At 36.3% G+C, this 10,704-nt stretch overlaps 4 protein-coding genes across 7 annotated transcripts; 2 read left to right on the top strand and 2 right to left on the bottom strand.

The window, feature by feature from the left end:
* Positions 1-108: 108 nt before the first annotated feature.
* On the bottom strand, positions 109-1,500 carry LOC104705892 (uncharacterized). The gene is made up of 3 exons (XM_010421981.3): positions 1,311-1,500; positions 877-1,024; positions 109-439 (listed from the first exon to the last, which is right to left on the bottom strand). The coding sequence occupies exons 1-3, from the start codon at positions 1,366-1,368 to the stop codon at positions 358-360; spliced, it is 288 nt and encodes a 95-aa protein (XP_010420283.1). The 5' UTR covers positions 1,369-1,500; the 3' UTR covers positions 109-357.
* Positions 1,501-1,675: 175 nt separating this feature from the next.
* LOC104705890 (14-3-3-like protein GF14 upsilon) lies at positions 1,676-3,691 on the top strand. Its single transcript, XM_010421980.3, has 5 exons — positions 1,676-1,798; positions 2,187-2,675; positions 2,771-2,893; positions 3,223-3,339; positions 3,430-3,691. The coding sequence occupies exons 2-5, from the start codon at positions 2,199-2,201 to the stop codon at positions 3,514-3,516; spliced, it is 804 nt and encodes a 267-aa protein (XP_010420282.2). The 5' UTR covers positions 1,676-1,798; positions 2,187-2,198; the 3' UTR covers positions 3,517-3,691.
* A 419-nt stretch (positions 3,692-4,110) lies between these two features.
* LOC104705889 (ultraviolet-B receptor UVR8-like) lies at positions 4,111-7,059 on the top strand. Its single transcript, XM_010421979.3, has 11 exons — positions 4,111-4,267; positions 4,380-4,524; positions 4,888-4,998; positions 5,105-5,165; positions 5,262-5,377; positions 5,478-5,563; positions 5,662-5,863; positions 6,003-6,056; positions 6,189-6,302; positions 6,377-6,433; positions 6,535-7,059. Exons 1-11 carry the CDS (start codon positions 4,239-4,241, stop codon positions 6,748-6,750), a joined length of 1,191 nt encoding a protein of 396 aa, XP_010420281.2. The 5' UTR covers positions 4,111-4,238; the 3' UTR covers positions 6,751-7,059.
* Positions 6,883-9,536, bottom strand: LOC147939615 (uncharacterized). 4 transcript variants are annotated; one of them, XM_087463544.1, is made up of 5 exons: positions 9,019-9,536; positions 8,886-8,930; positions 8,445-8,756; positions 8,167-8,348; positions 6,883-7,305 (listed from the first exon to the last, which is right to left on the bottom strand). In XM_087463544.1, the coding sequence occupies exons 1-5, from the start codon at positions 9,224-9,226 to the stop codon at positions 7,051-7,053; spliced, it is 1,002 nt and encodes a 333-aa protein (XP_087319670.1). In that variant the 5' UTR covers positions 9,227-9,536; the 3' UTR covers positions 6,883-7,050. The 4 variants fall into 4 exon arrangements, with proteins under 4 accessions (XP_087319670.1, XP_087319669.1, XP_087319671.1 ...); XM_087463543.1 differs by having other exon boundaries at positions 8,167-8,351; positions 9,019-9,443; XM_087463545.1 differs by having other exon boundaries at positions 8,167-8,351; positions 8,886-8,927; positions 9,019-9,443.
* Positions 9,537-10,704: the final 1,168 nt, after the last annotated feature.

Raw genomic sequence — 10,704 nt, 5'->3', positions numbered from 1 at the left:
ATGTTCTATTATTATTAATTACTTTTGTTTTATATTTCTTTTAATACTCATTTATTCAATACTTTTCTTACACTTGTCAATCAACTGCATGTTTATTATAAAAGTAAAAACATTAATTAGTTATTTGATTTAAAGAATAAAAATACATTAAATACACTAAAGAAATCATCCTTTGTGATATAAGAAAAAATCCTAGAACATCACATGATACATAGGGAGTACTTTCTTATAGTGAATACACCCTTATTAAAGAAAGGCCACTGTTAACGCATAGAATAAAAGGATCTATTTGTCCATAATCAACTAGAAACAAAGCAAACATTGGTCGGGACTCAAATCTTATGTTCGACAAAAATTTCACATGGCCGAGGCTGAGACTTTACCCTCTTCTTGAAGCGTATACTCTCTCTTCATTTCCTCCAAGACATTGTCATTGGTGCTGCAGAATCAACAAAAAAAACTTTTCATGGTTAGACAACATTTAAGCATCGGCCCAATACTACACCAAGTGACACAAAAAGTAACCTGTGCACCAAGAACAAACTCGATACTGACTGTGCTACATGGATAGGGAAGATAGTTTTTGGCATCTCTTTAATCGCAATAACAATGAATCATCCCCTTTTATAAAGCTTATATTTGGTTACATATATATATATTCCTAGCAATAGGTACTTGATGATCACATTATGCATATCCTAATTCCTAACCACAAGTTGTCTCATTTCACCATACCAGAGAAGGGTATATTAAGAAGAAAAAAGAACAATCAAAATCAGATGCTCACATACGCAACAAATCTATGAATCTAACAAGTGAATACAAGATGACATGTTTAATAGAATGAGGAGGAGCTATTAAGAGGTGAGAACATACAATTGATGGAGGCAAGTGTTGAGCTCTTTAGCTTGCTTACGACATGTCCACACCACAGAAAACGTTCTTCCTGTAGCGCATTGAGCATACTTTGAGACGTACTGATCACATTCCATCAATGCCTTTGCCTTCATCTTGCTACGCAGCGCTATTATTAACAAAAGTATTACCAGAATCATCAATCTTTTAAGCTCAATCTAGGAGATAAACATAGAAGCAAATTTCAACACAGTCTATGAGAGCTGCTAGCTAGAATCAAACCAGTTCAGATGCATATATTGGGTTAATTCAAAGTGGACCACGTGAGCTACAATTCAAACCATGCTTAGAGAGTATCGATCATAGACCATTCCGGAAGCAATCAAATCCCATTTATTGGGGGTTTAGGGTTTAGAACATAGCGAGAGAATAAGACGCGAACATTGTTAAATTACCTTCTTCGACCTTCTTCTTGACGTGATTCTCACGAGCTTGCTCCACATAGCTCCCCATTTGACGGACCTTCGAAAGCTTTTTCCGGCCTTCTCCAATCAAAATCGATCAAGAGAGGTCTTTGTCTAAATGGGGGTTCAGGGCAAAGGGTAAATTCGTCAATCACTTGAAGAAACCTACTCTTTAACATTTAACCCCTTTTTAATCTTTTATATATTTATACACTTGACTCATAACTAAACGATTCGTTTAAGTTCACCTACATAAAATTAAAAACTACAAAGAAAGGTCAAAAAAAGTCGTATGACGGTCAACATGTACACGTGTCGTACTATAATTGGGTGTTTCACTTTCTCTCATTTACTCTATTCCAAATTATTTAATGCGCGCGCACACACACACGGGTCCGCCATCGTCTCCCCAATTTCTCACTCGGCTTATTTCGCTTCGAATTCAAAAACCCTAATTCGAAAATTCCCAATTCCCCAAGGTACGGATCCGATCTCGTCTTGCTTTGCTCGACAATGTTTTGTTTTCTGCTTTTTTTTTTGATTATTTCTCTCTTTAATTTCTTCTCGTATTGTGCGTTTTCTTGTTATTATCTTGTTCTTCGCGTTTTCGTTGTCACTTCAAGATCTGTTTGATTCAGAGTTCGTGACTTCGTTCTATAGACTCTTACTCCTTTTTTCGTGTACGGTTTTTTTTTTTTTTGGGATAGATCTAGCAGTGTGAATCGTTTATAAAAAGTGTGTTCTTTTGGGTTCGTTGATTGATTTGTCAAGAGATAATTGTTGCAGCATTACTAGTGAATGTTTTGGTTCGTGTTTTACTATGTTTATTGCTGCTACTTGATATTTTCCTCGTTTTTTTTTTAAAAGAGTGTTGCAAAGATGTCGTCGTCCCGGGAAGAGAATGTGTACCTAGCCAAGTTAGCCGAGCAAGCTGAGCGTTACGAGGAGATGGTTGAGTTCATGGAGAAAGTTGCAAAGACTGTTGACACTGAGGAGCTTACTGTTGAAGAGAGGAATCTCTTGTCTGTTGCTTACAAGAACGTTATTGGTGCTAGGAGGGCTTCCTGGAGGATTATTTCCTCCATTGAGCAGAAGGAAGATAGCAGGGGTAACAGTGATCACGTTTCCATTATCAAGGACTACAGAGGCAAGATTGAATCTGAGCTCACCAGGATTTGCGATGGCATTTTGAACATTCTCGAGGCTCATCTCATTCCTGCTGCTTCCTTGACTGAGTCCAAAGTTTTTTACCTTAAGATGAAGGGAGATTATCATCGGTACCTTGCTGAATTCAAGACTGGTGCTGAGAGGAAAGAAGCTGCTGAGAGCACTCTTGTCGCCTACAAGTCTGCTCAGGTTACCATCTCGGTTTTTGTTCTTTAACGGTTTAACCTATAGAGTAGTAAGAAAACATGTTGACTCAAGCTTCTGGTGTTTGTGTTTTTATGTAGGATATTGCTCTCGCTGATCTGGCTCCCACTCACCCTATCAGACTGGGGCTTGCTCTCAACTTCTCTGTTTTCTACTATGAGATTCTCAACTCATCTGACCGTGCATGCAATCTCGCAAAGCAGGTCTGTATTACTTTCTTATTTAGTTTATGGTAATGCTATACTTGTATCTACTATTTTTAGCCAGTAAACCTACTATTCTTACAAATGTTCTGCTTGATAAAACTTAGCACATACAAATTTCTTTGTTTCTTTGTCTGTCAATGGTCACTGTGCAATTGTTTATATGGTCTTCTTGTTTCACTGACCGATAGGATTGTAGTTAGTTATGATGATTGAGAGAGAGTAATGCCTTAGACTGACAAAATTTGGAAAACCTTCGGATTCTGATTCTAGTTTAATTCAAGTACTTTTTTGTTCAGTTACAAATAATATGATTTTCATGGTGGTAGGCTTTCGATGAGGCAATCTCTGAACTAGACACATTGGGAGAGGAATCATACAAGGACAGTACATTGATAATGCAGCTTCTCCGCGACAATCTCACCCTCTGGACTTCTGACCTCAATGTACTTGTCTCTCCTTACACTCTTCATTCTTTTGGTGATTTGCATCAAGTAATTAAGATTGTTGTTGATGTCTTATCTTATTAACTCCAGGACGAAGCTGGTGATGATATCAAGGAAGCCCCGAAAGAGGTGCAGAAAGGGGAGGAACAAGCCGCCCAACCACCGCCTTCGCAGTAATGAATTCTTGGAATGATTTGCAAAAAAAGAAAATGTATGGCTTGGTTCTGTGTTTTTTAAACAGAAAAAAAAACCTCCTAGTTTGCTTAATGATGCGTTTGTAGTAGTAAACTAGTAATAGTAGCTGCAGGATTTGATTCTATCCATGGATTAAAAACTCTTTGTGTGCATCTCACATATTTTTCTTGTGTTGCCGGTTTCACTATTAGACTGCATGGCATTACATGGTTCGGTCTAAAGAGGAAAACTTTTCTCTTCGCGAATTAGAATTTAGTTGTCTTTTGGTTTATGCTTCTCTTGGTGAATTTTCTCGAAAGGGAATTGGTTAAGAGGGTAGTTCAATCAAACGATTAAATATAAATGTACTACATCAACTTTAAACTAAAGATAAAAAGCCTCTTCGTTTTGAACAACTACAGTCTCTTTACACGCGGCTTAAGGCAAAACATATAGTACTAATGGAATTAAAAATCATAAGCCATCTCCATGACCATAAGCTAAAAAGTTGGATTATAATTTATAAAAGAATTAAGTTACATGGATGGTACCAATTGGTCCAAAATGAATACTTAATGTCACACCTAATGACACATTCACTCACATATCTCTCGAATTGTGAATCTCACCGAAGTGTGCCCTGCTTTTTCCTCGTCTTTCCACTCACTTTCTTCATATATATATATCTCTCTCTCTCACATTGTCTCTCTCTCACTTTCGTCTCAATGGCTTCAGCTACTTCCGTCATAGCCTGGTCACTACTCTTTCTCTAACCTTCTTTCAAGTTTCACCTCTCTGTTTTCTCCATTTTTGTTTCTGACTTGTGCTATATTGCTCCTTCGTTTGATTTTTTTTAATTTGACCAGGGGCTCAGGAGAAGACGGGCAACTAGGACTTGGAACCGATGAAGAAAAGGAATTGGCTTGCGTCGTCGAGGCTCTTGAGCCTTTCACAGTTCGCTCCGTCGTCGGAGGTAGCCGCAATTCCCTCGCCATTTGCGATGATGGCAAGGTAACTTATCTACGATTCACTTTCTTTGTCCTTGTTTTGTTTCTTGTTTCGTGGGTCTTGTTTAGAATTTAATAAAGTTCAATGCTTTGTATTGGTTTGATCTGCGATTTGATTCTAAGTTGGCTTTTGGTCGCTTACAAAGGGTTTTTGAGGTTTTTGAGATCTGAAGTACTAATCCAAAAGGGTTTTACGATTCTGTATCTGTGGAGTAGTTTACGATTGGTTTGGATTCTTGTGTCACCGACGTATAGTAATTATATGGTTTTTGATTTTGATCCTCATTTTGGTTTTAAACTCTATCTGAGAATACATTTTTTGAATAAAGAAACTTAAGGTTTTGCAATCTCTTAAATGGTTTCTCAGCTGTTTACATGGGGTTGGAATCAAAGGGGTACATTAGGACACCCACCGGAGACAAAAACAGAAAGCACCCCTTGTCTGGTTAAGTCTCTTGCCAACGTCAAGATTATTCAGGTTTAACAACCTACAAAGATCAAGTGTTTTTTTTTTTTGTTATTTGCTCTAATGCTCTCTCCTAGTTGTGATTTATTCTGAATGGTGTTTCTGTGATGGATCCTAGGCAGCTATTGGTGGTTGGCATTGTTTAGCTGTCGATGATCAAGGCCGAGCATATGCTTGGGGTATGCATTTTTCTCTCAGCTTCTTCCTATTGATTGTGACCGTAAAGATCTTAAAAGCGACAATTATGGACCTCTCTGGTTTGGTACATACTTTAGGTGGAAATGAATATGGACAGTGTGGTGAAGAGCCTTCCAAAGATGAGTCAGGTAGGCCTGTGCGGAGGGATATTGTAATCCCTAAGCGTTGTGCCCCGCAACTTACAGTCCGACAGGTAACTTTTGCTGTTAAACTCTCTGGAATTTACCTCAAGTTTTAATGGTCTTAATCAGTCTAAACCATCTTTTCTCGTGTTTCTATGGATAATATAACAGGTAGCTGCAGGAGGTACTCACTCTGTTGTTCTAACCCGTGAAGGCTATGTGTGGACTTGGGGTCAACCGTGGCCTCCCGGTGACATGTATTAAACCGAGTTTCTTTCATTCATGGATTTAACATTTGCAGTTTCTTGTCTGCTGCTAGTAATTATGGGGTCTCCTGTAATTCGTTCAATTGCAGAAAACAGATATCTGTTCCTGTAAGAGTTCAGGGTCTTGAAAACGTTCGTCTGATCGCTGTTGGAGCATTTCATAATTTGGCTCTGAAAGAAGATGGGACTTTGTGGGCTTGGGGTAACAATGAATATGGACAACTTGGAACCGGAGATACCCAGCCGAGATCTTATCCTATTCCAGTGCAAGGCCTTGATGATCTCACTTTGGTATGTGGTCTGAAATTTCTAGTTTAAGCTCTCATATTGAACTCGATGCCTTCTGATTTTTAACCTGTAAATGCCTATGTTAAAGCCGAGTGTCTACTATAGAAAGTAATTTCCCCCACCTGGTAAATGCATGTGTTAGGTTGATATCGCTGTGGGTGGATGGCATTCAACAGCATTAACCAATGAAGGAGAGGTATTAGAACTCATATCTGAAGTTTCACATTTATATTATCTGGTTCTTGATCGAGCCACGGCTCGGTTGTTTTGAAGCTTGATATAGATCTTAACTGTAAAAATGTTGTGACTTGGCTATATACAATCTTAGGTCTATGGTTGGGGAAGAGGAGAACATGGAAGGCTCGGGTTAGGTGACAATGACAAGAGCAGTAAAATGCTTCCACAGAAAGTTAATCTCTTAGCTGGAGAAGACATCATTCAGGTAAAAAGCAAAACCACCGATTTCTCTACTCATTCTCATATCTCTGGAAGGTCTTATCGTTCTTTTCTTATCAGGTCTCTTGTGGTGGAACTCATTCAGTCGCTCTGACAAGAGACGGTAGGATCTTCTCGGTAAGTCCTCATAACCTCCCTTTGGGTTTAAAAAATATTGCTTTGTTAGAAAACAAAATTTGATCTCTCAACCTCTCTTTTATATCGTTTATGGTGATCAGTTTGGTCGGGGAGACCATGGTAGACTCGGGTATGGAAGAAAAGTGACTACGGGAAAACCATTGGAGATTCCTATAGACATTCCACCACCAGAAGGACGATTTAACCACACTGATGAAGAAGACGATGGGAAATGGATAGCTAAACATGTAGCTTGTGGTGGCCGACACACTCTAGCTATTTTGGAATGGAAGTATGATCAGGAGGAAACCGAGTAACCATGGAGAAGAAAGAGTAAACAAGAAACCAAAGACACAAGAGAGACTCAAGAGAGAAGAAGCATTTGTTATAGAGAAAAGGGGAGCAAAAGCATATGGTCAAGCTTTTGATACTCCCATGAATGATTAATCTTTATCAAGAGGAAAAACTAATATATATTAATCTCATTATGATTTTGTTTTTATTTAATAGAAAAATAGGTAGTAAAGAGAAAACAGAGAAAAAAGAAGAGAGAATTTTGCAAACACCATTGATTCTTTCTTGTTGTTGCTTGATTCTCTTGGGCTTTTAAGGATTTTTCAACAACCTTTGACTAGATGAGGAACACAAACAGGGAAGATGTACTTTGATTTTCTTGCTTGTCTTTGTCTTGATCTCACCCATGAGAAACATCCTGTTCCTCTCTTCTTCTTCTTCTCTTCTTCTTCATCATCTTCTTCACTCATCTCTTGCTTCACTTCTTTGTCTTCTTCTTCTTCTTCTTCTTCTTCTCCTTCTTCTTTACTCATATATTGCTTCTCTTCTTCTTTCTCTTTCTCCTCTAACGTCACATCCTTCAAAACCCAAATAAACTCTTCATTAACATCAAATAGTCTTAAATAGTTATTAGAACATGGGGATTGTTTAGACCACGAGTTTGAATAAAATGAGATTGATGTCCTCAACTCTTCATGATTCTAGTGCCTTATCGAGTTACAAATACAAAGCCATCATATACATACGTAAGAAATTATTGATCAATAGTGGCTTTTGGCTATATATAGATAGATAGAAAATGTGTAGAATAAGGATGTAGTAGTGTAGTAGTCACGTGAGTTTTGGGAGACAAAAATCACGAAATGGGGTCTGGTCTGATAAAAGATCTTTCAAGAAATAGTCATTGCATATGATTATATGGTTTTGTGTTTCTATGATGAAATCCCCCTCTCCTCACACACATATATATATATATATATATAAGACTGTCATGTGTACTATGTTTCATATATCATGAAAGAATCTTAATTAATCTTAAAATGAATCAATACATGTAACGTATCTCTACACAAAAAAAATAATAGTAGAAAGAGTGTTATCATTGTCTCTTTCTATGAAAACATTTTGGTACTATCATTTGTTTGATGCTTTTCTTATCTTGCGAAAGAAATGAAAATTATTGATGCACGACCAATTCAAAATTTTATGCAATTATTTCTTTATGTTCCGTACCTTTCTTTCTTCCATGGACCTCATGCTAGCGACTACATATTTCGAATTTTTTTTTAGTAAAATTTTCACGATTTTTTGGGTTCTCTTTAAATTATTAGTATATATATATATATATATATATATATATATATATATACATATTTCAGATTAATTAGTAACACTGATCGGTCTACTAAATTGAAGACATGAACTAATAATGTACATACCTCTTGTTGACCTTCCAATTTGAGATTGAAATCCACCGGCGAATCATCAGCTTCTACGTGTCGTTTCAAGGACCGTTCCATGATCGGAGGCGTCTTTGCCGGACTAGGACTACCGGAGCTAAAGTCCACCGACGTCGTACTTTGAATTCCCACATCTCGCTTCAGCCCCACAACTTTCTTTTCTGCTAAAAAAAACACCCACAAAAATTCCTTATTACCAGAAAACCCCAAAATTTTGAAAACTAAGCTTTAGGATTAAATATTTAAAAATCAATCACCTCGAGCAAGAAGCAATATAGGATCAGGAGCATAAAGATCCTCGTGAATGACTCTAACGTTAGGATTGATATTATTTGGTTTGTTTTGACCAGAACTCATCAATGGACTAGGGAAGTGAAGAGGAGCAGACATTGTGGATAAGTTTCTGAAGGATCTTGTACTTAATGTTTTAGCTGACAAACACTCCATTGGTACTTGTCCCGACAATGGGTTGCAGATATATTTCTCTGCTTCGTTCCACTTCGAGTTCAACGCAAACCCTTCTTGTGCTAACCATTCTCTGTTATTATACATTGTCTTTGCTTGTAATGCTGCCACAAACAAAAAGACACAACAACAACACATATTTGAACATTATTACTTTTGCTCTGTTCTTTTGAAAAGGGTTACCTAAAGTCTCGAGCTTTTCTAATGGTAAAAAGCAAAAGAAGAAACTTTACCTTTAATAGCATTGGTGAAGGAATATGTTGATGGATCAATCTCTTCTGTGATACAAGATTTGAAAATTAAAAACATTTTCAAGAAGATATAACTTGATAAACTATGGAAGAGATAGAGTGGTAAAGTTTAAACCTTTGAGAGTGTTGCAGCCAGGAGAAGAGGCAGTACTAGAGATGTTATTGAAGTTTGTTCTACAAGAAGACTTGTGATGATCTTCTCGGAAGCTTCCTATGTACGAAGCAGAGAACCTTCTAGAAGTCGGGTTTTCGCGGATCAATCGAGCTCTTCGATCCCATTCTCTTAGGTTCATAATCTCTGACTCATCTCCCCGGAAAGCCATGGAAACGAGATGTTTCTTCTTCTTCTTCTTCTTCTTTTTTGAAAAAAGCAAAAAAACTTTTGAGCTTAAGGAGGGAGAATGAAGCAATCATGCCAGCACCTATAAAAAGATTTTTATTTTCTTTCCGAAAATAAAATAATTATTATTTTAGTACCTTATCTTTTTTCAATTTTTTTTTTATTGGGTATTCATATTTATTAAAATTTAAAATTTATTTAAAAAAACTAGAATATATAAAGATGTATATATAGGAGAGGTTGATAATCAAATTGGCTGCTTGCCCCTGTATTTTTAAAATATACAGTATAGCAATTTTGTTTTTTTCTTGGGTGTAATCCATTTATAGGAATCAAACTCACTTGTCATTTTCTGTTCTCTTGTAGTAGTTTAAAAAAATATGGTCCTCCTTTCTTTTCAAATTTTTTTTTAAGTTCAATTTCTTATTCAAAACTGTTTTTTAATTTCTAAAAAATGTATATACCAACAATTATGATGTTGATCCAGTTGAATATTAGCTTTAACTAAACAAGAATCAGATTGTATTAACTTCTTAGTGATAGTAATTAACCAAATGCAAAAATAAAATGAACGAATTGTCAAACATTGGTCTTACTGTACTAGTCATTTTCGTTTTCATTAATTTCTTTATTTCATTTTAAGATCGTAATTTTCTGTGACAGTAGTATTACTGGTACGCACTATTTATGAGTTGAAAAAAATGCCATAGATTTTGGAAACAGGTGGACACACGATCTTTTATGAGTGGTTTAATAACCACATGTCATTTCACCAAATATATACTAATGTTTAATTGAAATGAAATGTTGAAATCTTGATGTAAATATTTATATATATATATATATATTAAAAATAAACTAATAGAAAGCGACTTAATACTCACTTTAGTTGGTTGATGATACATGGAAAGGAAAACTAATGCAAACTAGTTTTGAGTTGTCGTAGTTGGTACCGCTTGTTAATCAGACCATACAATCGAATTTTTCTTACGATTCCACCTCCTTACGTAAATTAGTATCCAATTTAGACTATCTTCTTATGAACTACGTACGGTTCATAACTTGTTTTTTTAGTTGGTGGATTACCAAACGAATACGCGAATAATCGTAAGTTCCGATAGTAGCTTAGTTACCTCTTTTATTCACTAAGGTGGAACTGTCTTACACATCAAGTAGTTGTAAACTAGTATTTTTCATTAATGAACTGAACTAACAATTTATAACAATATAAATAATGTTTACGTATTACTTCTAGAATAGTACTCTCACATATAGTAACAGCTAGTTATTAGTAGTTCCCACTGTAACAACGAATTATATTAGTGGTGTATGTGTGAAGATAATGAAAAATCTCAGACCAACGAAAAATGTTGTTGGCCAACGTCTGAAATTGAGATGGACCAAAGATGGCACATGGTAGAGGAGTTGGCAGAATGTGAAGAATGGATAGGATGATATGGA

This window comes from Camelina sativa, chromosome 8 (genome assembly GCF_030686135.1).
Source record: "Camelina sativa cultivar CO46 ecotype springtype chromosome 8, ASM3068613v1".
NCBI classification, from domain to species: domain Eukaryota; kingdom Viridiplantae; phylum Streptophyta; class Magnoliopsida; order Brassicales; family Brassicaceae; genus Camelina; species Camelina sativa.
Note: the sequence above shows the minus strand (reverse complement) of the source record. Positions and strands in the feature narration are given on the sequence as shown.

What these genes read in the sequence shown, in the direction of transcription:
- LOC104705892 (XM_010421981.3), bottom strand. Translation starts at nt 1,368, where the DNA reads ATGGGGAGCTATGTGGAGCAAGCTCGTGAGAATCACGTCAAGAAGAAG. An exon ending in CAAGAAGAAGGTCGAAGAAG is followed by an intron (nt 1,025 to 1,310) that starts GTAATTTAACAA and finishes TGTTAATAATAG; the next exon opens with CGCTGCGTAGCAAGATGAAG. An exon ending in AACACTTGCCTCCATCAATT is followed by an intron (nt 440 to 876) that starts GTATGTTCTCAC and finishes TTGATTCTGCAG; the next exon opens with CACCAATGACAATGTCTTGG.
- LOC104705890 (XM_010421980.3), top strand. Translation starts at nt 2,199, where the DNA reads ATGTCGTCGTCCCGGGAAGAGAATGTGTACCTAGCCAAGTTAGCCGAG. An exon ending in CATGCAATCTCGCAAAGCAG is followed by an intron (nt 2,894 to 3,222) that starts GTCTGTATTACT and finishes TCATGGTGGTAG; the next exon opens with GCTTTCGATGAGGCAATCTC. An exon ending in TCTGGACTTCTGACCTCAAT is followed by an intron (nt 3,340 to 3,429) that starts GTACTTGTCTCT and finishes TATTAACTCCAG; the next exon opens with GACGAAGCTGGTGATGATAT.
- LOC104705889 (XM_010421979.3), top strand. Translation starts at nt 4,239, where the DNA reads ATGGCTTCAGCTACTTCCGTCATAGCCTG. An exon ending in CGCAACTTACAGTCCGACAG is followed by an intron (nt 5,378 to 5,477) that starts GTAACTTTTGCT and finishes ATAATATAACAG; the next exon opens with GTAGCTGCAGGAGGTACTCA. An exon ending in CCGTGGCCTCCCGGTGACAT is followed by an intron (nt 5,564 to 5,661) that starts GTATTAAACCGA and finishes GTTCAATTGCAG; the next exon opens with AAAACAGATATCTGTTCCTG.
- LOC147939615 (XM_087463543.1), bottom strand. Translation starts at nt 9,226, where the DNA reads ATGGCTTTCCGGGGAGATGAGTCAGAGATTATGAACCTAAGAGAATGG. An exon ending in TATATTGCTTCTTGCTCGAG is followed by an intron (nt 8,352 to 8,444) that starts GTGATTGATTTT and finishes TGTTTTTTTTAG; the next exon opens with CAGAAAAGAAAGTTGTGGGG. An exon ending in AATTGGAAGGTCAACAAGAG is followed by an intron (nt 7,306 to 8,166) that starts GTATGTACATTA and finishes TGGGTTTTGAAG; the next exon opens with GATGTGACGTTAGAGGAGAA.